General features: G+C 39.4%; 3 protein-coding genes across 6 annotated transcripts; 2 read left to right on the top strand and 1 right to left on the bottom strand.

Annotated features, from left to right (window-relative positions):
• The first annotated feature begins 709 nt into the window (after positions 1–709).
• On the top strand, positions 710–4,583 carry gfi1aa (growth factor independent 1A transcription repressor a). Of its 2 annotated transcripts, XM_088085245.1 has the most exons (7): positions 710–826; positions 1,927–2,120; positions 2,262–2,453; positions 3,022–3,425; positions 3,691–3,828; positions 3,961–4,126; positions 4,252–4,583. In XM_088085245.1, the coding sequence occupies exons 2-7, from the start codon at positions 2,009–2,011 to the stop codon at positions 4,428–4,430; spliced, it is 1,191 nt and encodes a 396-aa protein (XP_087941371.1). In that variant the 5' UTR covers positions 710–826; positions 1,927–2,008; the 3' UTR covers positions 4,431–4,583. The 2 variants fall into 2 exon arrangements, with proteins under 2 accessions (XP_087941371.1, XP_042354159.2); XM_042498225.2 differs by lacking the exon at positions 710–826 and having other exon boundaries at positions 1,857–2,120.
• Positions 4,584–6,474: 1,891 nt separating this feature from the next.
• Positions 6,475–19,590, bottom strand: rpap2 (RNA polymerase II associated protein 2). Of its 3 annotated transcripts, none has more exons than XM_042497908.2 (12): positions 19,462–19,590; positions 18,190–18,235; positions 17,874–17,988; positions 16,700–16,798; positions 16,526–16,591; positions 16,345–16,433; positions 16,207–16,242; positions 14,113–15,253; positions 13,853–13,959; positions 12,764–12,844; positions 10,454–10,522; positions 6,475–6,741 (listed from the first exon to the last, which is right to left on the bottom strand). In XM_042497908.2, the coding sequence occupies exons 1-12, from the start codon at positions 19,514–19,516 to the stop codon at positions 6,579–6,581; spliced, it is 2,067 nt and encodes a 688-aa protein (XP_042353842.2). In that variant the 5' UTR covers positions 19,517–19,590; the 3' UTR covers positions 6,475–6,578. The 3 variants fall into 3 exon arrangements, with proteins under 3 accessions (XP_042353842.2, XP_042353840.2, XP_087941370.1); XM_042497906.2 differs by having other exon boundaries at positions 13,853–13,962; positions 19,462–19,589; XM_088085244.1 differs by lacking the exon at positions 6,475–6,741 and adding an exon at positions 7,925–8,043 and having other exon boundaries at positions 13,853–13,962.
• Positions 19,556–27,316, top strand: glmna (glomulin, FKBP associated protein a). Its single transcript, XM_042497909.2, has 19 exons — positions 19,556–19,668; positions 20,168–20,248; positions 20,957–21,082; positions 21,182–21,295; positions 21,450–21,558; positions 21,642–21,930; positions 22,025–22,124; positions 22,862–23,043; positions 23,219–23,272; positions 23,820–23,850; positions 24,049–24,138; positions 24,246–24,287; positions 24,677–24,750; positions 24,831–24,915; positions 25,073–25,182; positions 25,997–26,060; positions 26,151–26,286; positions 26,451–26,521; positions 26,611–27,316. The coding sequence occupies exons 2-19, from the start codon at positions 20,210–20,212 to the stop codon at positions 26,698–26,700; spliced, it is 1,806 nt and encodes a 601-aa protein (XP_042353843.2). The 5' UTR covers positions 19,556–19,668; positions 20,168–20,209; the 3' UTR covers positions 26,701–27,316.
• The last annotated feature ends 632 nt before the right edge of the window (positions 27,317–27,948 follow it).

Genomic DNA, 27,948 nt, shown 5'->3' with positions numbered 1-27,948 from the left:
GGGGCTCTGAGGGAATTTCTAATAAATAAAAAATATGACTACTTAAAGTCGAATGTCCCTCTCCAAAGCCAGATCAAAAAACTTAACTCTCTTTTCGGTGTGAAAATTTTTTTTGAAGTGCCTCCCCTGTTTTGCACCACCCCCTCATCTCTAATAAATAATGAGCAGTCCCTAATAGAACATGAAAACTGATGCCTGACATTTTGTTTTTGCTCATACTGTGTGAAAAGTCAACGACTGCTGCTCATTAGTGGGGAGAGAGGTGAGAATTTGATCTTAGACTTTCCAGCATCATCAAATTTTATAACCTGATTTCCCATTTTGGCCCCTTTTTAGCAAGTAAAACACACACAAAATGTGTCTTTTTAATGAAACATCTGGCCTGGTAGAGGAGGAAAAATGCCAATCACAGGCATAAAAAGTGGTCTAAAGTGGCATGAATTTAACTTTTTTTTACAATGTCACAAAGAAAGAGTCATTTCTTTAAAATCAGACTTTAAGTGTGAGCTGTGAGGTCTGTAATATCGGAAGTAAATTCTAAAAAGAGACGGAATCATTTTTGTAAAATGCAAATGTCCAAAGATTATAGCGCTGATGAATTTATGTTGATGTCAATCAGTGTTTTTGTTTGACTGCCAGGGCTTACTAACATGAAAATTAATTTCTCAGAGAAGGAGGGGTTAAAGAGAGAGAGAGTGTGTGTGTGTGTCTCAGTGTGAGAAGCAGAAGGTTTTGTGGTGTCTCTCTGCAGCTTGTAAGTGACACACAGACTGAATGTGGCAAGAGTTCAGGACTGTCCTGAGAGCTGGGATATAGTACCTGCAGTGTGAGTATGGGCCATGTGTTTCTGCTTTATGCCTCAGCTATCTGCGCTTTGCTTGCAGGTCTTTAAACTTGCAGCAGCTGCATCAAACAAACTCTGTTCCCACATCGGAGGAAAATCGATAGCGCTTTGCTTTGGTACGACCTTGAACATAGCCCAAATCTTCGCTATGATTTGGCAGATTTTAACTGAACACTTTACTTTACCTTATTTTTAATGTTCCACATGGCACCTGTGCATCCTACCCTGCTTTTCTTTCAGTGGACAGCCTAATTGGTCCGTAGTTTGGGTCGGGAGGGGGTTTTAATGATGTAAAACAATAAGGCTGGAGTCAGTGCGGGTAAGCTGAAGCAGTGTAACTGTAAAGGGATACTTGGGCTCCCCACCAGCAGGCTGTTGTGCAGAGCGGCCGTGCGCGTCTCATTAACAGGATCACTTTACAACCAGTCAAACAAATAGGTCATTATCCACCACTGTCTGCTCTGCCCACATGGATCTACACTTTATATCATCACAAATTATATCGTTACTGATGTGAGTTTGAATCGTTTGGCTTGATGAGACTCCAAATGACCACTTTTATGGCATTGTTTGTAACTAATTTAGAGTTTAAGCGTGTAATGTGAATGTCTGGCACTGAGATCGTGTGGGCAACGTACAAATTCAATCTCGGTTTTAATTTCATGCGATGTTGTGGACACCAGTAAGAAATTGATAAAAAGAAAAAAAAACTCGCTATCTTTTTGACAAATATAATTTCAAAAATAATTTTAGGTTTTTTTAAAAAATACTAATATCACAATCAATTCCCATAATAAAGATTTCGTCTAAGCGTAAATCTTATTATACAACGTCCCAGCAAACTTCTTATGTGATTCCGCCTCCGTCACATTAACAGCCATAGGCTACCATTAAGGACACACAATACGTCCTCTCCAATCACATATCTGCCGGGATCCTTCGAGGGGGAAGGTGGTCCCGCTTTTGGCCACCTGCCCCACGACACCTGGTAAACGATACCTCCTCCCTGCGCATGCGTAATAGCCTGCCAAAAATCCCAACGCTGTCTGGCCTGTCAACCAATAGTGTCCCAATCTGTCCAGAGATAAAGTCAGAGCGGCGTAGAGAGGAGAGGACTGAAGTGGATTTCAGAGCTGAGCAGCACCGAGTGAAGGAGATTAAAACATGCCGAGGTCTTTCCTGGTGAAGAGTAAACGGGCCCACAGCTACCACCAGCCCCGGTACCTGGACGATGACTGCGGTAGACTGGACACTATTCTGGCTCATGTGTGCGCAGGTAAGTTCATTTGTGCGTAATTACGCACGAGAATAGTTGCCAGTAAGAGCGATTAGTCACTCATAAAGTTTTAAAAACTTTCTTATATCTACATAAAGATACAAGTTCAGTCAGTTCAATGCTCGCCTCTTCTGTCATTAGAAACCAAATCTCATGCGGAGTTTGAGGCGCAGGAGAATGTGAGCGCCGGCGCTGACAGGCTGTCCCCCGGGTCCAGGCTGCTGTCCCCGGGGTCGCTGTCCTCCAGCTCCCCGCTGAGCTGCGGAGGCAGCGTGTGTGACCGAAACTCCGACTGTGATTTCTGGCGCCCACCGTCTCCCTCGTCCTCACCAGGTGTGTTTTCGTCCTGACTATTTCTGCAGCTATTTTGAAGTGTCAGAGGAGTATGAACAGATACTGCGAAGTTTGTTATTGTCAGGCCTGTTAGGATGCAATTGTCATTAGACCAGTGAGCTTTATACATTCACATTTTTTTTAGTTTTCAGCGGTTGCCATACAAATCAGCTTTATATGTGGGTAAAGTATTTTGAACATTAATAGCACTGTTAACACTTAATATACTGGTGTTATAGGGTTGATTATTTTTAGGGAGAACAAAGACATGTCACTAATCTGGAGTCAAAACATTCAGAGTTGAGCTATAATGTCCATTGATAGGCCTACTTTTTAATCTTTCATTGATTTCATTTAATAAACATCTTGTCAGTCATCAGTGATTGTGCTTTTTGCACACGAAATCTATTCATATAAGGTGTAACATTTTAATGCTGGGACTTAAGGGTTCCTGTTCTTAAATGTTTTCTATAAAGTTACTTTTAGGCACGCCACGCCACACCATGAGCTGCAGATCGCTCTCATCTGTAACAAAATCCACTAACGTTAAATCCAAATTACCTTCCAGATTCAGAGAAGTGCTCCACTCCAGCAGCAGAGGAAGGCCATCACTTCAACATCCCGCTCTTCCCTTACTCCTGGACGGCGTACTCCGGCTCTGAGCTGAGGCATTTGGTCCAGGGGCCGTATCATCGTCATCTCCAGGGCCACGGGGAGCCTCACTCACCCGTCAGCATTTACGGTGCAGAGGACAGCGGCGCCGAGCCTCTTTACGCACAGAGAGGCCCGGTGGCCGGATGTTATCAGGACTTTTCTTCAGCGGCCCACCAGATGTGCAGGATGCGCGATGGTGACGAACTGTTCGTGGATGTAAAGCAGAAGCCCCGCGGTGCAGAAATCAAGTCTGAAAATGACTTCATCTGCTCGAACATGGAGTCAAATGGATCCTATAAGTGTATTAAATGTTGCAAGGTGCGTTTACCAAAGTTTTTACGCAGGCGTTACATGACCAAAGCAAAAAACTCATTTTTTAAAAAAAAATTGTGTGAGTTTGCTAAAATGTTACAGATTATTTTGACATGTTATACACGTTCATACTCTTATGTTTAAGTTAAATTAAATGTCATTACAGATATAAAATGTGTGACTGATAATGTGTCAGTATGTATTTCCCAATTTTGGGTTTGATGTCGACATAAAAAAAAATAATAATGTTAACTGGTCTATTTATCCAAAGGTGTTCTCCACGCCTCACGGGTTGGAGGTTCATGTGCGGCGATCGCACAGCGGGACGCGGCCGTTTGAGTGCGGGATCTGTGGGAAAACCTTCGGGCACGCAGTGAGCCTGGATCAGCACAGAGCGGTTCACTCGCAGGTAGGCCTCATAGATTGTTGAATAAATAGCTTTATAAACGCAAAGGCCACGTTTTTATGCCAATTTTAATATATTTCTGCAGTTCCATAATATTTTGAGGCCTTCCACGCTGAATTTTTATTTGTTTTACAGGAGAGAAGCTTCAGCTGTAAAATCTGCGGCAAAAGTTTCAAACGCTCCTCCACACTGTCCACGCACCTGCTCATCCACTCGGATACGCGGCCTTATCCGTGCCAGTACTGCGGGAAGAGGTTCCACCAAAAGTCAGACATGAAAAAACACACTTTCATCCACACAGGTGAGACACTGCACAAACTGATAATCATCGATTAATACACCAGAGCCACGTCTTGTTGTCTCACCGTGCGTAAAAATGGCTCCACGCTGACTTGTCCTAACGGTGTGATCTCGTTGCTGCTGCAGGTGAGAAGCCGCACAAGTGTCAGGTGTGCGGGAAGGCCTTCAGTCAGAGCTCCAACCTCATCACGCACAGCAGGAAACACACAGGCTTCAAACCTTTCGGCTGCGACCTGTGCGGGAAAGGTTTCCAGAGGAAAGTGGACCTGAGGAGACACAAGGAGACGCAACACGGACTTAAATGAGCACTTTTAATAATCTACTCTATTTATACGGTCGAGTTTTATTTTATTCTGTGTTTGTATTTGTTGCATTGACCCACTTCTGTTGAATGCAGTTAATTATTTAGTCCGAGATATTCTGGTTGATTTTATGGAAATAAAAGTTTATTTATCGAGTGTGTTTTTACATTATTTAGACTTTAAACGCTGGTTTCCAAAGCTGAATTTAAAAAAAAAAAAAAAAACATTTCTGAAATGAATTAACATTTTCAAATGAAATTCTAGAAATACTTTTTCATATGGTCAATTTGTAGCCAGAGATTAAACATTAACTTGATTTCAGTCTTTCTAGTTTGAATATCAGTTTTTGAAATGATAAGAAAACATAATTTAGATTTTTAGTTTATATCCACGATGCCACATTTAATACAATAAAAAGTTTCCTTTGTTCACTGATTGCAGGTACGTTGTGAAAAACGAGAAGCAGTGTTCAGCCATGCAGGCTATCAATCACGTCCCCAATCTGCATGACAGGGTTAAAGTTATATCTCCACTACTAAAAAGGAAAAAACGTTTTGTTGCGCGCGCCACCTGGTCAAAACCAAACATTTTCAGACACACGCATTGATAACTTACCCATATAACAAATGACATTATGGTGCCATAAAGCTCCATGTGAAGGAAGTCTGTAGAAATAGCTTCAATTTTATTGCAGCTGAAGCTCCTCCAGCTCGGCAACAAGCAGCGTATCCACATGGCGTTTTCACTGGGAAAAGCTGGGTGTGATTTATTTAAACATCCTCGGCTCTAAAATTTCAAGGATCTGATTTGCGCATATCTCACCACAGATTGTGTAAATAAAGTGCACAGCAATGCTGCCACACAAAAACAACCTGCAGGCCAGCGGTGAAGATGATATCAATGTCAATTTACTCAAGTAAATACCAAAATATAATCTGAAAAATGTACTTAAAGCAATAAAAGTAAAAAATACTCAAGGTAAGTGTTAATTATACATTGTATCATTAGATTATTATTACTCATGCATCCATGTACAAGACAGACTTTACTGTTTTTTGTCTATTTATCTATTGGTTGTTTTAGTTTGTAGAAATTCAGAAAATAGTGAGAAATGCCTCAAAAAAAAACAAAAAAAAAAGGAAAAACTTAAAGACAGAGCTCAAAGTGACACCTTTAAAATGACTGCTTTGTCCAACCAATATAACAAACCTCAAAATTATTACAGATAAATTACGATTACTGAAAGGAAAGAATATCTTCAAATTTGAGAGGCTGGAACCATTAAATGTTCTCTAACCCTAACCCTAACTGAGTAAAAATATTACCAAGATAGGGTGACTTTTTTTTTTCAATGGTCAACTTTGTTCATAGACTACTTAACACTTTAATAGCCAGTTAGCTGAGATTCAACAGTTCAACTTTGTTGCTTGTCTGTATATTTTTTAGAGTATATGTGACAATTTATTGCATATTCTCAGAAAAATTTTGTTGAACTATATACTCACCCTATGCAACACGTGAAATGTCACATATACTCTATAGATAAACATCCACAAACAAAACAAGACAACTCAATTGTTGAATTTTGACTAAAGTTCGTAATAAGTTATAAACACTATAAACTATTTGTAATTAAACTGACCAAATGAGGTGTTACCCAAAATAATTGCCAATTCATTTTCTCTCTTAATAAATCAATTAATCTTGTCAGCTTGATGAGTATCTTGATTGTACTGATGCTTCCTTTAATTTATGACAAATCATATTGTTTTATTAAGTCCTTGATGTTCTGTGCAAAAATATTAATTTGTAAATTAACTAAAACTTTAAGTAATTGTAAATGGTTGTAGGGAAGTAAAAAGTACAACATTTCCCTCAAAACTGTAGTGGAATAGAAGCAGGAAGTGTCATGAGAAGGAAGTACCTCACTTTTGTACCTAAGTATAGTACTTGGATAAATGTACTTTGTTTACACTCCATCACTGCTGCAGACTCCCTCCTGTATCCTGCATGAGGAGTAAACACAGACATTAGAAAGGACATGAGATTTTGCTTCAAAACATATTATAGTCAACTTTATTTGTGGGAAAACAAATATAGAAAATGCCAGATACCCACAGATTTAATGAATGTATATTAACTATTCCTATGTCAGGGTCTGTCTAAGTGTTTGTGTGTTGGGGTTTTAAACAGCCGCACTAAGTTTAGAAGGTCCTGCTCCTGTAGACCGAGCTCCTCCATCAGTGTGTTCAAATACTCTGCTGACGCTCGTGTCTCCAGGGCTTCTCGCACCACCAGAGACACCTCTGCCAACCTGAAACACAAAATTATACACAATCACATACACACACACTGACCTCAGGCTACTGTTATTACAGATTCCTATAAAATACCACACACTTTATGTTTGTACATTTATTATCAAGCTCCTGAAATGTTCCTGTTTAAGCCATAAGTTCAGATCCTCCAAGCCATAAGGTATGGAGTTCTGAGCAGCTGCTGTCGTTCTAAAAGAAAGCAGGTTTCATGATACATATATAGATAACTCATGAGTCAAACACAGATCACACCTTTTTTAAAAATCAGGCCATGCACCAGATTTGAGGTGCTCAGCAGAGTTGTCCAGAACAAACCTCTGCTCGCTGCTTACATGAGTGTGTTTACATGCATGTTAGTATCCTGGTTGTGAGACTTAAAGGGACAGTTCAACCCAAAAATCAAAAATACATTTTTACAAATGGTTTTGGCGTGAGTTGCCGAGTGTTGGAGATATCGGCTGTAGAAATGCTTTCGCTCCAATATACTGAAACTAGATGGCACTCGACTTGTGGTGCTCAAAGCACCAGTATAGTAAAGTCTCTCTTTTTTTTCTTTTTTTCTTTTTTTTTTAGAAATCATGATGAGTTACACAAGATAATCCACAGAATTTGCTATGAGCAGTTTCATGAAGGAACTATTTTCTTTCTACCAAACTACACTGGCCAACATAATCACAATGGGAGCGGGAAGAGTGCATCTACTCATGAACAAGAGGCTCATGCTTGTGACAGCTGAAATGTAAAAGTTGAGATGAAATTTTAAAAAAATGCATTTGCTTACGTAAGCTAGTGCCAACCAATTTCAACCAATAATATCATTACATCCACCCATCAATTAATCAGTCTGCAACTTTTAGCCTCCCAGAGCTAAGATTAACATTTAAAATGCCTCACACACAACATAAGGCTAGCTACACAGGATTGTAGTATCAGATTGCATTAGCTAGGTATACCTAATAAACTGACATCTGAGTGCCGTTATGGCCGAGGTAACTTTAAATTTCACATTTGTACAGAAACTGTGTCTTGGTCTATAAGATGAGCACAGGCCAACACCCTGATGTAAAGAGTGTTTACCTCCAGCTTTAAATCCACAGTTTGCAACCTTCCACCTGATCTCCGTCACCTCTCTAACCCCAGCCCCTCCCCTCCTCTCCCCCTCCCCCCCTACCTGTCCTGTCTACCTGTGTGGAGGTGCACTGCTGGTTAATCTCCGGTTCACCCCAGGGTCTAGTGTTGCAGAGGGGGCATCCATTATTCAGCTGGCCTGAACAAAAGAGGCCAGACAAGCTCCGCAGCTGCCATGCAGCAGAGAGATAAAGCAGCACACCAAATTATTCATGGTGGAGGAAAGGAAGGATGGAGAAGCTTGAAGTTAAATGGTAACTAATGAAATCATAGAGTAGCAGCGGGACAGGTGACAAAGAGAAGAAATGTTTCTGCAAGGGCCAGGGATCAAAGATGGATCAAATAAAAGCCAACTGTAACGATGATAAGCCATCATGGCCTGTCATGCAATCACTCACATTATCTTAACATGTAATAAATACAGGTTATGAAGTGGGTCATCAGATAAAATCAGTGTTTTCAGCATCTATCCGTCAACATCATCTGTCAAAATCACAGGACACCTAAAATCAGGTCAAAGCCACAGCGCAGAGATAACAATTCTGTCTAATTTTCCCGTCACAGATTAAAAAAAGAAGTTTTATTGTGACCCAGAGGTTACTGAGCACACGTGTAGGATAATTGTGTAAAATCTATTCTACTCTGGCTACTCTACTTTTGGGAGATTTTCAGAGACTTTGACAACATAATTTATTATTATTTTCCACCATAATCCATTAAATAACAGTAATTTTATCATCACAAAACAACCTTCAATCAAAGTCGACAGAAACAAAATAAAACATGCAAAAGCCAAGTCTCTATACGGTTACAAAAATGACCAACTCTGACTTGGTTGAACACTTAATTCACCCAGTCGGATGAGAAAATACACGTGCTAAAATTACAGTTTATTTAAATGGAATCTGGTGATTTTGGTGATAGCTATTTCGGGGCTATATCTGGTTAAATTGAAAGGATCTTGCTCTAAAACAAAAATGTCTATCACTGTGGGGATCATTTTCATAATGTTGTAAGACACAAATCTAAAACAAAATGTAAAACAAAAATCTGAGCGTGTCAGTGACAAAAAAACAAATGAGAATGGAAAAATTGACAATGCAAACTTGCCTCGAGTGATTACATTGCAGCTGGTGTTGTGACTACTGGCTGCAGAGGTCTTGCTCAAAGCCAGACAAATTTTTAAAAATTGTAGTTCCCATTAGTCACTTACACAAAAAAAAGGAAAAATAGGGTCCAGGAAAGAGTTTGCAGTCATGAGGCTCCCGTGCTTCAAGAGTAAAAGATTTGTGTTACCTTCTGCCTGTCAAGCTGCTCGACACTTACTTTATTCTTTTGTTAAGTTTGAGAGAGCTCACAATGTAAGTTATGATACTGATGCAAACTGGCCTGGGGAGACTGAGGGAGTCATAAATCAGATTCAGCCGGGCATCAGGTGAAAGTTTTCCCAGTCAGGGCAATTCAAAGTGCTCGTTTTGCTTGAGTGTATACAGAGGAACTGTGTGTGTTGTGTGTTTAACTTGAGCGTGTACAGGGCTGCTTGTGTGTGCTTTCTGTGTGTGCATCACGGATCTGGAGAGGGGCAATCAGGTGGAGATAAGACCATGAGGTGTCTGTGTGTACTTAGGCGGGAGCAGCACGGAACTGTCCATGAACTACCAGCCAAACACACACACACACACACACACACACACACAGACACACACACACACGACATATGGCATACGCTTAAAATAATGACACACCATTTACAGTTTTGTCACAAGTACCATGAAGCTTTAAAGCTGAAAAACAATCCAAGTCCTAACAATCCAGTTAGTAAAGTTAGCTGTAGCAGAAGCTCTTGTGTTGCTTTGATTTAAGCATCAGTCTGTTTAAAGGGATAGTTCAGATTGTCTGAAGTGGGGTTGCATGAATTACATTTCGATAGTCAGTGTATTAGGCAGGGGGAGACCAGCAACCTGATCACCTGATCTATGAGGTAAAATTACTGTTACTGTCATTGGAGTCTGGTGACTTGAAGAGAGCATAGATAAGGGCTGCAGAAACTCAAGCACTAATTGCATGCATTGATCATCTCACATTATGCTGCTCGGCCAATTAAATCTTTGCATTCTGCTTTGCAGCTCGAGAAAGTGAGATACTCACACATCATACAACCCCCCTTTTTTTATTAAAGCATGACACCAATATAATGTCAGTTTTAGTTCCAACACATATATGTGTATTTTCTTTCTGCCACTCATGTCTTACTTCTTTAAAATTGTACGAATATATATTATATTGAACTTCGCTGTTTATTTCAGCTTTACTAAAGTTTAGCTTACATGATATAAAAAAACACACTTTGCTCTCGTCTCACACACAAACAGCTGCACACACTGAGGCAGTGAAGTACAGTGGTTTCAAGGTTGGTGACCTGTTCTAAATCGTGGGTAACGACCTTTGATTTCCTTGTCATAATTTTATCATTCTCTCCCACTCCAGTCCTCTACAGTAGTTGCAGTACAGAATAAGACACTCCCAGCTGTCATGGTGCATTGACACTTTCACACACACAAACACACACTATAAACTTACAGATGAAGAAGCACGACAGCAATGAGGGTCCACTCGGGAGTTTTATGGTTGATGTTTGTGTTGGTAAACCTGTAGTGTGAAGGAATAAACGAAGTGAGCAACAGGTCAGTCATCATTTTTTTAAAAAATTTATCTAATGTAAGGGCATTTGTCTATGAGTTGCAGATCAAGTCAACAACAGAAAATATCTGAACACTCCAGCAGCAACCTTCAGGAGAGGCAAGTGTCAAAATCGACTGATTCTGGTGATAAGTAACAAGGAAAACAAAATGTGCACAAGGCCGGACCGACCACCACAAACACTGCCTGCAATAGTGCAGTGATGTATGTTTCTCCGACAGCGCTGTGTATATTCTTTGGTTTGAGCCTCTTGTCAGCGGTGCCACTGACAGCAGAAAGGAGAATTCCTGGAAGCAGGACTGCAGAGGTGTTTCTCACTGCACAGTGATTTAAAGCACTGCTGTTAAAAACATCCTAACCAGCCAATGAGAACTCAAAGTACCTCTATGGCAGGAAATGTGCAATCCTTGTACAAGTTTGAAAGATTTTTAAATAAACCGCTACACTGACTACTACTGGGCAAGTAAAAAAACATATTGAACTTCTATTATGTAACAATTGACACAATAAAATGCAATTACATACAAAATTAAAGACCTTGGCCCACCCATACAGAATTCATATATTTTTTTTACAAAAATGCAACAAAGTGTGTTATATACACACTTTGTCGCATTTTTGAGAAATTCTTTGCACCAATTTGTGCCTTTTCTACATAAATATATAACACTTCCTGCTTTTATTGTGCACAGTTGCTTCATCTTCTTTCCATTTTATGGTAGATTGAAACCGTAGCTCTTCAGGTTGCATATTGCCACCAACCAAAACACCAACTTTACTGGAGGTATGTGTTTTTCATTCAAGACATTTCGGTGTGACGCTTTGAGTTGGTCGTTCGATCTGACTACCATCCCAAAGTGTCACTGTTTGATGACTGGCGAACGAGTCTCAACAATCAACTACCTTTCTCCAGAGTTACATTCAACACCTTTAACATGACAGACTTTTTTAGGTGGTTCTTTGTTTTTTAGGTGGCTAGGTGGCCGTCCACAGCAGTAACTTGCTTAGCACAAACTATCCCTTTAACACAGTGACAATTTATCTCAAGCAGATTGGGCCATTGCGTTGACACGGTTAAAAACGTCAAGATGACACAAGAAAATACTGCAGCAAAAAGCCACATGTTGAGTATGTCTGTGTTGATATATCACAAAAATATCATGCTAAGACTCATCATTCAAGAAATACACATGCAATAACATCTCAGAAAACAAAGGTGATGAATGTGGTGAAAAAATAAGTCTCTTTCACAGTAGACATTTTGACTTGTCATGGATAGAAAAGCACAGGTATCAAGAATGTGAATTTTAACACCTGTGCTTTTTTTATGGCACATTCAAAGCACCGAAACAGAAAATAGACATAATTAATGTCATTATCTTCACCTGTGCTTGTACTGCTAAGACAGCCTGTAAAATGTCTGCAGAGGGTTTATAAAAACTCATGTTGTCATGTTTGATTCCTACCTGTAGGAGGCGCCGGAGTTCTTTATCAAATCTTTCCACAATGTCGTGGAATTTAAATAAAATCCTTAATTATAAGTTTAATGCTCTAACTTCTCTTAGCATATTACAGTGACCTCGGGGAGATGGATGTTTCGGTTTCTGCTAGCAGAGCGTTTACAGATCACGCTGGACGACAGATTAGATTTCTCTGGCTCTACACCAAGAAAAAACAATACTCTTCCTGAAGCAATATTCACATCTAAATGATGTATGTGTTTCAGGAGGCAAGATTTTGATACTAACATCATCATTATTACCACTTGAGCTATGAACAAGGCCTAAAATATATTAGAACAAGACACAATCCCCAAATAACTCCAGAAAGCACAACAGTTCTGATGCTGAAATGAACCTTACAAATTGTTTTTATAAAGTTGGAATACATCCAAAACTGACCTAACAGATGTCTCGGCAGCAGAAATGCAGCAGCAGTGAAGCAGCATACAGTCACTCTGTTGCACTGCAGAATATTGTCTTGGTACTGTACCTTTAAATGTGCTGATGCCCTGAAAACACAGGGGGTTTTTTTTGTCTTAAGATGTAAAAAAATTACAGTTCAAAAGCCAATTTTATGACACATTTTGTGCCTCCTCAGCATGCTAATGTAACTAGACTAAAGACAGCGTGTGTAACTGTGTAAGCAGACCTCCAGAGAGGAGTGTGTGTTTGTGTGTGACGCACTGACCTGAATGTCCGAACCAGGTCGTTCAGGTCAGTGGAGACGTCGCTCATGGTGAGACACAGAGGGCCGACAATGTTTCTGAGACTGCAACACAACACAGAGACAAAAATACGAGAGACAAAGACAAATTAAACTAAAAAATAAAACTAATATTTACTCTCAATAAATGTGTGCTATTCAAAAGTGAAATGTTGTTATTTTTCATTTTTTCATGTTGCTGTTTGTGTCTCAGTGACAACCGGGAACAACAGTTTTTGAAACTGATCAGGTATTGAGAGAGAGGGCTGCAGCCACAGAGGGGAAACAGGACAAAATGTAAACCTTCAGGGCATGTTTGCATCATCAATTTACATCCACTACAAGTGCTTGTTTTTCCCACTGAGAGGCTCAGATTGTTATTTAATGTGTCTGACAACATTATGGAAAGGATCTCCACAGAGAAATGAAATATTTGTATTTGTTTTTTGCTGGTCTGTTTGTTACTGGGACCACGTCTGGCTCAAGGAGAAGTCTCATTGTGCAGTCTTGTGGACATTTCCACATTGTTGGCACTCCTTTCTCCAACTCTTACTCCACCGTTGTTTTTCCTGCAACAAATCACCTCTTCTGAGATTTCACAGCAAGACTTAGTCACAACAAACATACCGGTGAGGATCAGGAAAAGGTACAGACAAATGTTTCATTTCTCTGTAGGGTCCTTTCCATTATGTTGTCAGACAAATCTGAGCCTGTTAGTGGCAAAAGCAAGCACTTTTAGTGTATGTAAATTGACGGCCCACAAATGCCTCGAGTGGTTACACTGCAGCTGGTTAAGCCACTGCGGTCTCTCTCAATAATGGCACTAATTTAAAAAACTGCTGTCTCCAATCGTCACTTAGAAACAAAACCCGGGAAAATAGCGTCCAGGTTGGGAAATAGAGACGTTTCCGTTTAAGGGCAGCTTGAAGGGTTCTGAAAGATATAATAAATACTGAGTATGTGAATTTAAGTCCAGCAGCTTGATAACAGTTTGCCCACACTTGTTAATAAATGCACACAGCTGAAAGAGACAAACATACACATTTAGACACACAGATACAAGCAAACACACACCAGCTGGTGAGCTTCTCCACTGTGATCCGTTTTTGGATGAGGTGCTGAGCATGAGAGTCGACGAGTGGCAGAGCTGGGTCCTTCGTGCTCTGGTCCTGGACTGTCACCTGCTGGGGGAACAAACGATGTGTGGGCACACCTCAGTGCATAAACACACTTACTCCTTTCCCAATAACACCTGTTTAAACACTGACTCTTACAACATAGCCCTTTATTCACAACTCTCCTCTCTCTTTCCTCCCTCCTTCCTTCTCACTCACCTTGTTTCCATGCGGCTCCACTTCCTCCTCAGGTAGAATCCAGGTCCCCTTATAAAACTCTTTGACTCTCAGCTCCAGCTGCTCGGTCTCCTGCCGCAGCGTCTCGTAGTGCGGAGCTGCAGCAGAAGGCCTCTTCTGCACTGCAGCATCGACCCCCTCTGCATCCTCATCAGTCACCCCATCCTCAAGGTCGTCTTCATCCAGCTCCTCTTCCTCCTCTACTTCTTTTTCTTCTTCAGCGTAAGGCGAGCCTAGTGAGTGGTGAGCGCCGTACAGAAACCTCAGAGTCTCGTCTGTGCTCCACTCCTTCAACGTTCTTCTCAGGCACTCGAGGAGATTCAGCCGGATGGAGTTGGGTTTGCCTCCAGTTGTGTGGCTCTTGAGTAGATCTCGTAGCCCAGACGCCCCTCTCTTGCTCATACCCACATGGGTGATGTTGAGACCTGGCTGGCTGGTCAATGTCGTGTCCTTGTCATCCTGATTCATGTTTATCAGGGGTGTAGAGGGGAGATGTTTGTTTTCTGTTGAGCTGTTTAAGTCTTGACATGGTGGAGAAGTGAGTAGATTTGTGTGTTCTGCCTGTGCAGCTGTTGAGTCAACAGGCGGGGGAGCAGCCTGACCAACTGTCTCAGATAGACTGCACAAATTCAGCTGAGCTGCAGCCTCGTCCACACAGGGTTTGTGAGGCAGGCCTCTCTCCTCGAGCACCTGCTCTCCATTGGTTCTGTCTGTGGTTAATGAGTGCAGCCGTTTTTCAGCTTTTGTTTGAAATGAAAGTGACTCCTGTCTGTTGCCACCTTCTCCCTCCCTCTCTGCGCCCTGACTCTGACCCTTAATCTCCTCTTTACTTCCCTCTCTTCTCTGTTTCTTTTGCCTCTCCGTCTTCCCTCGCTCACCTGTCTCGTCTTCATCTGTACATTTAGGCTGGTCAGCCCAGTGCACCCTGGGTCCCTGCCGCTGGGAAACCACGCTGGAGACAAAGTCCTGCTCCTGTTCGGTGTCACTGCCTTCACTGTGGCTGAGGTCTGCTGCAGCAGGACCCTGCTGAGAGCTGTGGGGGTCCTCGGGTTGAGCAGGATTCTCGATGTCCTCCTCTTGGAGACGCCTCTCTGATAGCATCACCTCCTCACCAGAACTCCCACTGGACATGCAGAGATTACATTAAATTAGTCTATCAAATATGAAATCTGTATAATATTCAAAACATTTAACATTTAAAAAAGATGCATCTATTTTTGACACTTTTTTCCTGTATATTTGGTATCTCTTAACAGCTGTAGCTCACAGTCATCTTTACTAAGTAGTGTAGTCAAAAGTATGGATTTATCTACACACAGATTCTTTGAAACAGTTTTAATGCTCATTTTCCACAATATCAATGCTCTGTTAGCAGCTGTACCGTTTACTGCAGTCATTCTGCTGATCTCTGCTACTTACCAAGAGAGTCCCTGTCATGTTACAGCCTTGTTGACGTTTTAAATTCATGTCCTCTATGTCATTTTTTTCCCCAAGATATCGAAAATAATATTGAATATTGATATTTTTCAAGGTATTGTAATGAAATTAGAAATTCAAGTATTGTGACACCACTAATAGTTCAGTACATCCATCTTCTCATCTTTTTATAATGTAATTAAAAAACACAAAAACATAAAATGTGGCATTTTAAACTTTATATTTATTTATCTGTTTTATTATAATTATTTTTTAAATAATTTCTAGGCAAAACACATTTTCTTCTTCTTCCAAATTTCCTCAAGTTTAATTTCTCGAAGCCTCATTGAGAAGATAATTCTTTCCATTACAAAGTTTTTATAGAGATGTAGCGTCTGGCCTCAGCCATTTCTTTATAACTGCTTCTCTAGCAGCTACACTTAGTATTCCAAACAAGTATTTTGTTTTCACATTTGTAGATGCCCAAAAAGGAGTTCATCCCACTTTAAAGTCATTTTTGTCCCAAATATAGTCACTAATTCTGTTAAAATCTCCAGCCATAAAGTAATAGGCGAGATGTATCCATTGGTTAGTTGAATCTGCTTTATAAAAAGCTATCTTATGCGTAAGTCATCAAAATTTGCACAAAGCAATACATACCCATCTCCTTTCTTCATCAGTTTAATTTCTTGAGGACTGTCAGTGGGAAGGAAAATAAGCACACAGTCTTAGTATGTCAAAATTATACTATTTAACAATCAGTTCATGTTGTGATTGAAACATAAACAGCAAACATACCTCTCATGCTGCCGCAGCCAAAGAGGTGTTTTGGATATTTGTAGCTCAAACTCTTTGGAGGCTTTGTAGCAGAAGTTACTACAAAAACACTATTCACAAGACAGAGACATAAAAAAAATATCTTCATTTTGATTGTTTCTTTAAAACTAAAATATTCAAATACACACATAGCAGTACTTACCTTGCGCTCTGTGATGTCGTACACCTTATTGGTCTTAGTACAAATTTTAAACTGTTGCGTTGGGATCTATAAAATAAACAGTAGCACCAAGTCAGATTAGAAACATACAACAAGAGACAAAAAGACATCTATTACTTGCATGGGCCTGTAAAGTCTGATATAAAAGGCTCTTACCTTGACAAGTTTATTTGAACATATGGGATAACCACACAGTTTAGCAATGGACCTCTCCTCTACCGTGTCTTTGTAATTAGCAGGAGTGATGAACTTTGCCTGTGAAAAAAAGGAGACAACAAGAGGAGAAAATAAGATGCTCAGCAAATTTGTTTCCATAGTATTCAAAAGGTTGGTGAACTAAAACATAGAAAATGTGATATTTCATGGCCTTCAGAATAACGGAATAAATATGTGTCTCCAAATGCATTCCTGCCTCTGAGTGAGCCAAAACCTTACATATTTGTAATTGACAGGGGAAATTACTTGTAGGCTGACTGATGTTCTTTGGACAAAATCACTGTCACAGTCGGGAAAAGGCTAATTAGTGGGGACAGAAATGCATTGTAAGTGAATGTGACAGGATCAACATCAGAGCGGCTGGGCAGTGATAGAAAAGTAATAGGAGCAGGGTGATGACAGGGAGCAGTAACACAGAACCAGGTGGACATGACTCTTCAAGACTTCAATCCATGAACAATACCAAGCTTGTCTTTGTTTTTTTAATGCTTTATTTTTTAGGTTCAGGTTTTGTTTTGTTTTTTTTTTTTTCTTAAAGAACACAAATACACTTAAAACAGGACAGAGCAGTCAGGTCACCAAGGGTAATAAAGTAAAACTCAATATCAACAGTCAGATCTTACATAAAGGGTCACTTTTACATTACTCCCGAGACAGGAAGGAGAGCATCAGAGACAAAACTAACAGGCCAACAAGAATTAAATAAAGTCCATATTAGTCTCAGTCCATCCAAAACAAATGGGTTAGTTCCTTATGGCATGAATCCAGGAAACATGGATAGGAGACCAGTATAAGCCTAAGCAGACCAGTTACAGAGGAATAGGGGAAAGTTACAAATGCAATGACATCAGAAAAAGGGGCTCACAATACAACAAACTATATAAATTCTGCGTAACATCAACTGACACAAAATAACAGTGAGAGCAAAGGATTCATCTCAAATGAGATAATGCTTGTAAAATGGATAGCATAATCATGCTAGTGGAAAAAATAAAAATAAAAAATAAAAATAAAATAAAATGAAGTTTGTGTCATGTCTTGCTGGTGTCTTGTTTTTTTATACAATTTAGGGGTGGGGTCTCAGCTGAGGATTTACTACAAAAGTGATACATACGCAGTCAACGAGGAAGTCTTCAGCCACACTGTCCTCCAGGAGTCGCTCCACGATCTTCAGGGCTCTTCTCTCCAGCTCCAACTTCTCCCTTAACTTCTCCTTCACCACCTCCCGCCTGACAAAAGATAAACAGACACATATTAGAAGATGGTGTTCTTACCCGATGATAAGCGTTATTTTTGTAATAATTAAAGTTGGGTATGAGGAATGTTCTTAAATCAATTGTTTGTTGGGTTTTACTGTATGAAACGGTACATTAGTGGAACATTAGCAGCGATACAACTCTAGCATCCAGTGAAAAGACGCCCATTCACACCTTCTTGCTTCTTCTTCAGCAGTCAGTGCTTTGACGCGTTTCCCACCTGCCACACAAACAACGTGATTAAAATGCAAAAAAAGATTAACTCGGGGTATACAACTAACCAATACTACCAATACTTAGTCTGAAATAATTGTTTTCCACACCCCTAACCTGCCAGCCCTCATTGACACTGGCGGTCAGTGGTAGGTTTAAAGATTTTTAACATTAGAAATGTGAACCTTCATATAGTAGAGCATGACTCACTTTGACTAAAAGATATGAAAAGATGAATGAGATACAATGGTTGTGGCAATCAAGACCTCACAAATCCAAATTTGAGACAATTTCAACTACGTTAAAAGCCCAGTATTTATAAAACTGAATTTAAGACATTTTAAGACTTTTGAGGGACCAGCATTGGGAACATGAACTGCCCAATTCACCAAGACTATATGTCTTTGGTGACAAAACTATAGCACAAAATTTAAATAAATTTGTATTAAGAATATTAAAAACTGGCCTAATAACCTGAGCCAGGATGATTCTGATGTGTTTGAAGTAGCCTCAAGCTCCTATACTGAATATGTGGAGAGTTCAAATGATGGAAACTTTTGCAAATGAGAAAACGTTGGTATCACTGAAAGGGGAAAATGACATGGTTAAGGGACAAAGGGACAGTTTCATTGGAAAAATCTCTGACCATATAAAGACACTGATGATGTGGTATAGCACTCTTGTGAGTGACATGTTGCATTAATGTCAGTCACATTACTGCGACTAAAAGCTGCCTTTTTGTGTCACTGTCTGTCAGTGCCTTTTAATTTACCTACCTGTTTGTTTGTTTTTATTTCTTTTTTATTTGTCGTTATCTCTCTCAGTTTTTTATTTTTTATTTTTTTAAATCCACAAAAACATGACCTTTTTCGACAAACAAAAAAACAGACACAGGTGTCGCAATTAGCCTTGGCTGGAAATCGTACATGTAATACATCTGTAAACAAAGTTTGTTGCATTGTCCCTGAAAAATGAACTAATAAATAACTAACTTAATAAATATTTTAAATTTATGCCCTGAAATATAATGCCAAAAAGAAAATGCTAACAGGACTGTTAAATGTTGCAAAAAAATTAAATGTCACTGTGCTGAACCGGTTAATACGCAACTTCTCAAAGTAACGTTACGCGCGTACAACATGTTTGAACTCTTTTCTGACGTCTGTTAGACCGTTGAAATATTCAGAAAGCCTGATACTGACAAAAGAGACCATGTTTTTCACGAAAACTAACCTTTTTTAGAGATTTTACCGGAGACTCCGCTCCTTCCCCTCTCTTCGGCCTCCATGTTGGCTCTCTGTACAGTTTCAACTCTGACCTGTGACGTATTTCAGTCTACGGCAAGCCCAAACGGACAAACAGCAGCGCCTCTCGTCGGTCAGCGCTAGCGTGGTAGTTTTCACACCGGGCTTTTTTTGGGACATCATGTAGTTAACTGAAGTGGGTATTTACTGTTAATATTGTGCTTTTATATCTTTTATTTTTGGGAAAAAATGTGTGCCGATTTTGACTGTGTTTTGAGTTTTAGGATAGCACAAGAGAAGGTTTATTTTCAGTCAAACGGTTAAGCTAATTCACACTAGCATTCATTTGGCTTTACTCTCTTTATATATCAGCAAACTGTCCATTTTTACTGCTCACACAGACAAAGGGTTTATCATCTGACTTTAACTGCAAAATAACCAAGATGCCCAAAATTATGATTCGTATACAGCTGTGGATCCCTTTTCTTTCTCTTTTGTATGGATGTCAGATGTTTTGTGTCATGTGTTTTTGCTTTTGTTTTATTCACTGCAGTATTGCAAATACATTATCCCAGGAAAACTGTTGTGGTTACAGCAGTAACTAGTGGAGATCGTATTTTAACTTGAGCTAGGAGTTACTTTATAATCAAATAATAATGGTGTTTATTATTATTATTATTATTATTATTTTGGAGGACTGCTGTGTGAAGATAAGCGCTGACCTATAGACAGCAGGGATGGCTCTGGAGCAGTTCAGTGATGTGGTCCAGAGATGTGTGAGTCCTTTTACACCAACCCTCTTACACACATCCTTGTCTTCCTGGTTCTTCCCAGACATATTGTTATTCAGTGCAATTAATTAATTTAATTTGTTCAAGAAATCTGAATGTATTTATATCATGAGCAATGGTGTTGCCTCTTTACTAGATTCATGCAGCTTTGTTTTAGCAGCACTTTTACACACAGCACTGCCCTCAGTCTTCGCCATCATTTAGGAGAAAAACAGTTCAGTCATAAGTGAAAGAGACATTTTTACAAGGCTCTGTGTTGCTACTATTCATGCTACATCATATTAAGAAACCTTGAATATCTTCAGTTAAATAATGACTTGCTATATATTTCTTGATGAACCATAAATATATGAAAATATTAGTTACACGTTTGTTTTTCATGCCTAAGAATGTTTATGTGAAAGTAATTTTACCAGTAAGATTTTCTCCAGTATTGAGTCCTTTATTCTCCATGGGTCATGTGAGAAAAACAAAGTTTTCTTCATGAATTTTAATGTAACATAGGATGAAATGACGTTAGACAGATGGTCATTTTGTTGGTAAAGTATTTATTTAAAGCAGCATAATAATTATCAAGTTGAGAGGCTGTAAACAGGCATTTTTGCCTTTAGAAAGATTTCGCCATCAAAACGCTGCCATAAAAAGTCTCTATTTTCTTTTTTTTAAATTCTGTCATTCATCTCTCTGTCACAGCAAGCCCTCCCTGATGACGCTTACACCACCGAGGATCATGATGTATTTACAATTTCTGGGCGGACCTGCATCGAGGAGGGAAACAGCGCACAGGTCCTCAGTATCATCCTGGATGAAAAGAACCAGGTACTCACAGCTCACCATTGTTTCAGCAAGTAGACTTGTTCATAAGCCTTTTGCACATTGTACTTTTGCATGAACACATCCTCTTCCCTCTCTCTGCAGGACATAGTGAGATGTATGGGTTGGAATCTGCTGCCTCCCCTTATCCAGGTTCTGCTGAAGAAAGAAGATGAGAAGCTTTCTCAGTGCCTTGCCATTTTCAACCACCTGCTAAAGGTTTGCTTGACAGTTAACCAAATCACAAGATTGAAATATATGAGATAAAACTTCAATTATAATTTGATATGATCCACTGAAAAATCTAGCAGTGTGTAGATGTTTAGTGTCTTTAGAATTAGGATGACGTTGCTCCTTTTTTTTTGTTTTCCAGACCTGCAGACCCAAAGAGCTGCTGATTGGCTTGTTGGAGCAGCTGGAGCAGGACGACCCCGACACGATAGCGGAGAGCCTCCATCTGCTGATGAACCCTCTACAGAAAGGTAAAGAGCATTTCTTTGAATATTTACTTTAATATTTTTACATCAGATTTCAACTCAAATAGTGCCATTTCACCTCCTCTCAGTGCTGCTGTGTCTGGGCAGCAGAAAGGCGTCGTCACTGGGCATGACCCTCTCCTCTGTGCTGGACCAGGTGGCCAAACTGCCTCTACCTCTCACCAAGGAGCAAGAGGAGGATGACGTCTTTTCACTTTGTCGCTGCTGCACAGATCTAATTGACTTTGTCAGACCTTTCGTCCACGAGGCCAAAGAAAACCTCCTGAACGGTGTGGCACAACATGAGAGCACGAACAAGATGTCGGGTGAGCAGGCCCGGGAGAAAGAGGACGAGCTGCGGACAGAACTGCTAAAGTTGTGAGTGAGAAATTCACCACTCAGACTATAAAATATCTGTGTGAACATCAGTAGTGATGCCAACATTGTCTCTTTGTGTTTTTCTGTTCTGCAGCTGTATGAAGACTCTGAGTCACCCTCTACTGGAGCTACAACTCAAAGACCCAGACACTCTACCTGTGTCTCCCCTCAGGAACTTTGCCACAGAGATTTTGGTACCTCAAATTATTCATCAAATATTCTGTAACTTTTAGTGTAAATAGTGAAGAAAAATTCCTGCCCTTTCAGTGGACTTCCATGGCTCCTTATTTTTTAACAGATTTGTACAATAGTTTATGGCGAGAGACAAATCATTTTTTGATCCTGTTTGAATAGAGCCACTAATGACACGCGTTTGTCAATTAAAAAGATAATTGTGCAAGTCACATGCTGTTTTTTTTTTTTTTATTAGATTGGTGGATTAGAGGAGCAGCTGCTGTAGACTTTAAGACCCAGCGCGATGTTGGCTAAGTTTCACTCTCAGTGCATCTGGTGTTCTGCTGCTCCGTCTGTGCCCAGAGTACGCTCTGTACCTCCGGAGTGTTGTGCAACCAAATATATATATTTATATACACATTCCAATGGTTCAGCTCCAGAAATATAAAATCAATATATGGCAGCAGATTGTTGCAGGCTGCCACAAATATATGAATGTTTGGGAAGTGATGCATTTGTCGTCCTCAGAAAACAAAAAAAAACTCACCTACTGTACATATTACTTCCATAACATGGCACCATGGGGGAATACAGAAAGGTGTGGGTCTTTCTGTGTTGTGATTAGTCCTGCAGATTGGACTCTCTCTACAGGAATTTATAAGTGAAACTCAGTTTTTCACTGAACATCAGCAGAGGCTGGACTCACATTTGGTCGGATATTCTGCTGATGGTGAGTGTGTTTCTGTGTTTTGTACAGAACACCCTCTGTGCTATCAGAGAGTCCATCCCCAGTCTGGTGCACCAGCCTCTGTTGAAGAAAAAACAGGTCCCAGGCTTTCTGGAGGAGGAGGTGCGTTATCCTAAAGAGTCTTTGGCCAGCCTGGCTCACCTGGTGTTCGTCCATCACCTGGCCGCTGGTACTTTCCCCAGTGTTTTCAGGTAAGATAGTTAAATGTCTACTGTCATAAAGGCTCTGGGACACTGAGATATTGTGTGAGTTCCTTTAAACGTGGCTAGATATTAGCGCTGGATGATTTATACTGTTTTGACACGTATTAAAATAATAATGATAATTTAAATGTTAATCCTCCCGTCTCTCTCTCTCTGTTTACAGTCCTGTGTTCTGTCTTCGCTGTAATATGGAGCACATTTCCCTTCTCCTGTCCAGGTGAATACGTTAAGCGATTTTATCTTCTCTGTCGTATTGTTGACAGTGTTGACATCAGTTGGATTTCATTAAACAACATAAAGAAACAACACGTATAATGGCGCAGTTTAACACTGCGTTTGTTTGGTAGTTTATCATTCAAATAGAGCCGCTGATACTTAAAAATATCTAGTATATGCCATTGATTTTGGTTGAAATTATTAAAATTCAAACTTTTAGATATAAAAAAAGTAAGCAAGAGCATTTTACTTAGATACATTTAACATGGCATATTGGCCCACGAAACCACATTGTGTAATTGATAAATATACATAAAATCAATGACAGACAAATTATTTATTCTTAATTCATGACAAATGTAATTTACGTTTTGTGAACATTCCCTAAGTGTTTATATTGGAGCCTGTTTCACCGCTGCTCTCACTCAATACTGGACCAACTTCCAAAATTGTTATTTCAGTTTGTCACTTAGACATGAAAACATAGGAAGACACGGTCCAGGGTTAAAAACACAGAATTTAACCTTTAAATTATATTTGATTGACAGAACCGAGGAGGCCAGGATTCAGAAAGGACTGGTGAGTCAAACTGAAGTACTGAATTAAAGATATAAGGTTTTTTTTCCAACATCCTGGAGTTTTATATTGTGCTCACAAAGGGAAAAAAGACAAATAAAGATTCATTGTGACCTACAGTACAAGACTTTCAGTTGTCTAATAAAATAAACATGTGAATTTTAGAGCTTTTGTAAATCTACTGTGTTTGCTGTCACACAGGAGTTGTATGAGAAGAGTCTGGTGCGGCTGGAGGAGGGCAGTCTGCCTGCAGATCTGCTGGAGATCAGAACCTTCCTCACCGTCCCTCAGGTCAGCACAGTTATTTATACAAACGGCAGCTTTTACTCTGCTGTGATTCTCACAGTGTGAAGCTTCACTGACGCTGCTGAGTCATCGATTCTACCGTTTGTTTTCAGAACTTGGTGAAAGTCATGACGATATGTTCAAGGCATGATCTGGTAGGTCTTCACATAAGGAGATCATTTTTTCATTATTTCAAAGTTATTTATCACGTCCAGAGAGATTACAGATTTAAGTCACAGGATGCAACACATACAAAATTAATGTACAGATTGCAAATTGAGCAAATTAAATACACAGTAGCATTATTCAAATATAACAAAAAATAATAAATAGAAAAACATAATTATTTCATAAGTTTATTTTAAGTTGAACATGTGCATTTATCTAGGTGTAATTATAATGCCATAGAAAAAGAATAATTTTTTTTTCGACATTTGCATTTTTTGCAGCTTCGAAATTACTTTACATTTCATTTGCATCTGTTATTCTCCAGATAAAAGCTTTTAAAACTAGATATTATCTGTATTTGCCTTGTTGTCTATAGAGAACCAGAGGGCTGAAAGTGTTGCAGCTGAGTATCGACAAATTTGACACTGAAGCCAAATACAATTTTTTCCAGTAAGTTCCACCTTTCCTCAGAAAATATCTTTCTGCTCCAAAATGCAACGTATTGACTTTTACTGCTCGTCTTGTTTCAGGTACATGCTGAAAACCAGTAATCACTCAGGAGTCGAAGGCTACATCATCAAAAATATCAAGAATCAGATAGACGTTGCCCTGCGGGTGAGACGGCATCTTAAATATCTTAGTGGATGTTTGCTCTGTTTCAGTTTTCACAAGTTTTGTTGCTGTGACTTACGAGATAATTTAGTGTATGTGCATCGCGCAGATTGTAATTACAAATCTCTGATACAGTAAAAGTCTGTCTGTTGGTTTATAGCCAGGTAACAGCAACACCTGGTTTGAGGGAACTCACCTGCTGCCTTTACTGCGTAAAGTTCTCAGTCTGCCAGACGGCCCAGAGACCGACCTCCTGCAGTACCTGGACAGGTCAGTACGCACATACACACACACATATAACACCCCATCCATCTATTTACTACGCTCCTTATCAAGCTAAGGGGTCTGGAAGCAATCCCAGCATGCATTAGGGTAAGAAGCAGCAAGGGAGGATGCTAATAATTTGTCACAAAACCAAAAGAAGTAAAAATGTTATAAAGAAATAGGATTTTCTCTGAGATTAAAGTGGTAAATTTACTAGAAAAAGCTCACAAATTTGCATATAAAAAACCCTGAAATTGTTTCAGTTCAAAGTCACAAATTTACGAGTCAAATACAGTAAATTCTGATAGCTGTGTTTTTTGTTTTTGGAAAGGAACCACATCACTTCACTCTGCAAGGTTGGATCAACCTTTTCACACCACAGATGCCACCAGTAAACAGGGAATCCCGGCAAAACATTGAGCTTTTTCTTGCAATTGTATGACTTTATATCAGACAAAATACTTTTTTTTTTTTTTTTTGAAAACGTAAGGAGTTTAATTTGAAAATTCTGAGGATTTTTGAAAATATTTCCTTACCCCAGCTTTTTTCTTTTGTTTGTTGTTGTTTTAACCTACAATGGCCCTAATATGCTGTTGTATAACAATAATTGAAAAAAAGTATTAAAAGTAGTTAATCACATGAAGGATTATAAATTCCTTTTTTCTGTCTTTTAATAAATTATCCTAACTCAAGGTCCACTTACTAGCTTTTTTAGTGTTTTCCATGATCTGATTCAGAAAAAGTAATTTAGTGAACCTTGAGTCTAGATTGTTTTGTTGAAGTACTGTTTCCAAGCTCTTTTGTGTGTGTTTTTTAACAGAATTATGGAGTCTCTCAACCTGCTGCGTTACCTCGTCATCAGAGACAAAGTGACAGAGAACCAGGTGAGTGCTGATCAATACCAGGGAATCCTGCCACGAGCTCAGGTGAAAGAACAGCACTTACACCCGTCATGTTTTTGTTTGATGTTGCAGACAGGGATCTGGACAGAGCTGTACAAAATAGAAGATTCGTTCCTGAAGCCGCTACGTGTTGGAGTGAACATGTCAAGAGCGCACTACGAGAGGGAGCTCCACGACACCATGGAGACCAAGAGGGGCAGAGCCAAAGGTCAGTCCCACACACGCATGTCTATCTCAGTTCCAACTTTCTCAAATTACTCACAAACATTTTTGCAAATATAGAAAACGTTCTCGGAATAAAAGCGTTCCTACAGAAGCCTGTGAAACGTCCATAAAAGAATAAAACAATCCATGAATGTGTGTTTTCCACAGAGGAGTCTTTGCTTTCTGTGTCCGTTGGCAGCGAGAAGCTGCCGAACATGACACCAGAGTCACAGATTCAGGTCAGTTACTTTTATGGTCATATGGCAATTTTGACACAGCGTCAACAAAGAGCGGTGATGATCTGACCGAATTTAATGTGTCCTCTCAGGCTCTGCACTCCGCCCTGCACACGTTTGACATGATCGAGAGTGTGTTGGTGCGAATAGAGGAACTCACCGAGGCGAAGGAGAAATGTTAGCCAACGAGTTTTACCACCAGAGGTCCTCGTCATCAAAAAAAACCTTCAACTGTTTGTTAAAGAAAGAAAGCAGCATCAGTTGTGGATACATTATTTCATACATTTAACAAATCATGCACAACTTGTGTTTTTTGTTTGTTTTTTTTACTTCAGGTTGTTTACAGCAGGTCTGCTGGGTACTTCAAAATGTTGCATACAGTAATTATAAAACATCCAAATAATGGCTGGAAAGTTTGTATCACTTCTGTAATAAATGTTCATAAGAGAATAAGAGTTCAAACTCTTGCACTAGTTTAAGTGCTGTACTGTTTGTTACATAAAGTCTGACATTTTAAACAATAAAGTTGTAATTTGGTAAATTATATATACGCCATCTGAAATGTGCCTCCAGAGAAGTGAACACTTAGAATGCTAAAACTAACCACAAAACATACTTCCTGCAGAAAATGTGTGTGAATGCTGAAAGCTAAAGTAAATTGCAAATCATTGCTCAAAATGCAGAAATATGACATTAAATGCCTGGAAAATGTTTAAGACCAAATGCATTTTACTGCTGTGCTGTTTAACTGGCAGAGCTGGAAACTGAACTGCATTATTAAAAAATGTATGAAATTCACACCCAGGTTATGATAATGATGTATAATACGGTTATTTTTACTCTCAGTACACGATAACAGGGACATTAAACTTGCTTTGTCTGGTGGCCACTTTTGCAGAATAACAGGAGGCCAGCAGCCCCATACATGGCTGCTAGGATTTAAGGACATTTCTGGGTTTGTAGGACATTTCAAGTATTTTAGGACATTCATAGGACTTGGCAACATTTTGGGGATTTTAGGATATTTAAATAACTTAAGGACATTTCTTGGAGTTAAGGAAATTTCTTGGATTTTAGGATATATTCAGGATTTTAGGACATTTCTATGACATTGGGACATTTCTATGACATTGGGACATTTCTAGTATTTCAGGACATTTATAGAATTTGAGAACATTTTGGAATTTTAGGACATTTCTAGTTTTTTTTCTAGGAGTAATGGACATTTCTTGGATTTTAGGACATTCCTATGACCTAAGAACATCCCTATTTTTGGACGTTTCTAGGATTTTAGGGCATTTATAAGACTTTGGCACATTTTTCGGATTTTAGTTTAGGGGACTTTAGTTTTCTAGAATTTTTAGGCAGTCATAAGATTTACGGAATTTAGGACGTTTTCAGGATTAAAGGGCATTAGGGGCTTTGTTAGG

Source organism: Plectropomus leopardus, chromosome 12 (genome assembly GCF_026936395.1).
Source record: "Plectropomus leopardus strain MGB_pleo_1.0 chromosome 12, ASM2693639v1, whole genome shotgun sequence".
NCBI classification, from domain to species: Eukaryota; Metazoa; Chordata; class Actinopteri; order Perciformes; family Serranidae; genus Plectropomus; species Plectropomus leopardus.
Note: the sequence above shows the minus strand (reverse complement) of the source record. Positions and strands in the feature narration are given on the sequence as shown.

Coding starts and splice junctions, on each gene's coding strand:
- rpap2 (XM_042497906.2), bottom strand. CDS start 19,516: ATGGAGGCCGAAGAGAGGGGAAGGAGCGGAGTCTCCGGTAAAATCTCT. Junction 16,799..17,873: donor AAGACTTCCTCGTTGACTGC/GTATGTATCACT, acceptor TTTTTTTCACAG/GCAAAGTTCATCACTCCTGC. Junction 16,592..16,699: donor GTTCAAATAAACTTGTCAAG/GTAAGAGCCTTT, acceptor TTTATTTTATAG/ATCCCAACGCAACAGTTTAA.
- gfi1aa (XM_088085245.1), top strand. CDS start 2,009: ATGCCGAGGTCTTTCCTGGTGAAGAGTAAACGGGCCCACAGCTACCAC. Junction 2,121..2,261: donor TCTGGCTCATGTGTGCGCAG/GTAAGTTCATTT, acceptor TTCTGTCATTAG/AAACCAAATCTCATGCGGAG. Junction 3,829..3,960: donor ACAGAGCGGTTCACTCGCAG/GTAGGCCTCATA, acceptor TTTGTTTTACAG/GAGAGAAGCTTCAGCTGTAA.
- glmna (XM_042497909.2), top strand. CDS start 20,210: ATGGCTCTGGAGCAGTTCAGTGATGTGGTCCAGAGATGT. Junction 20,249..20,956: donor GTGATGTGGTCCAGAGATGT/GTGAGTCCTTTT, acceptor TCTCTGTCACAG/CAAGCCCTCCCTGATGACGC. Junction 24,916..25,072: donor AGATAGACGTTGCCCTGCGG/GTGAGACGGCAT, acceptor GTTGGTTTATAG/CCAGGTAACAGCAACACCTG.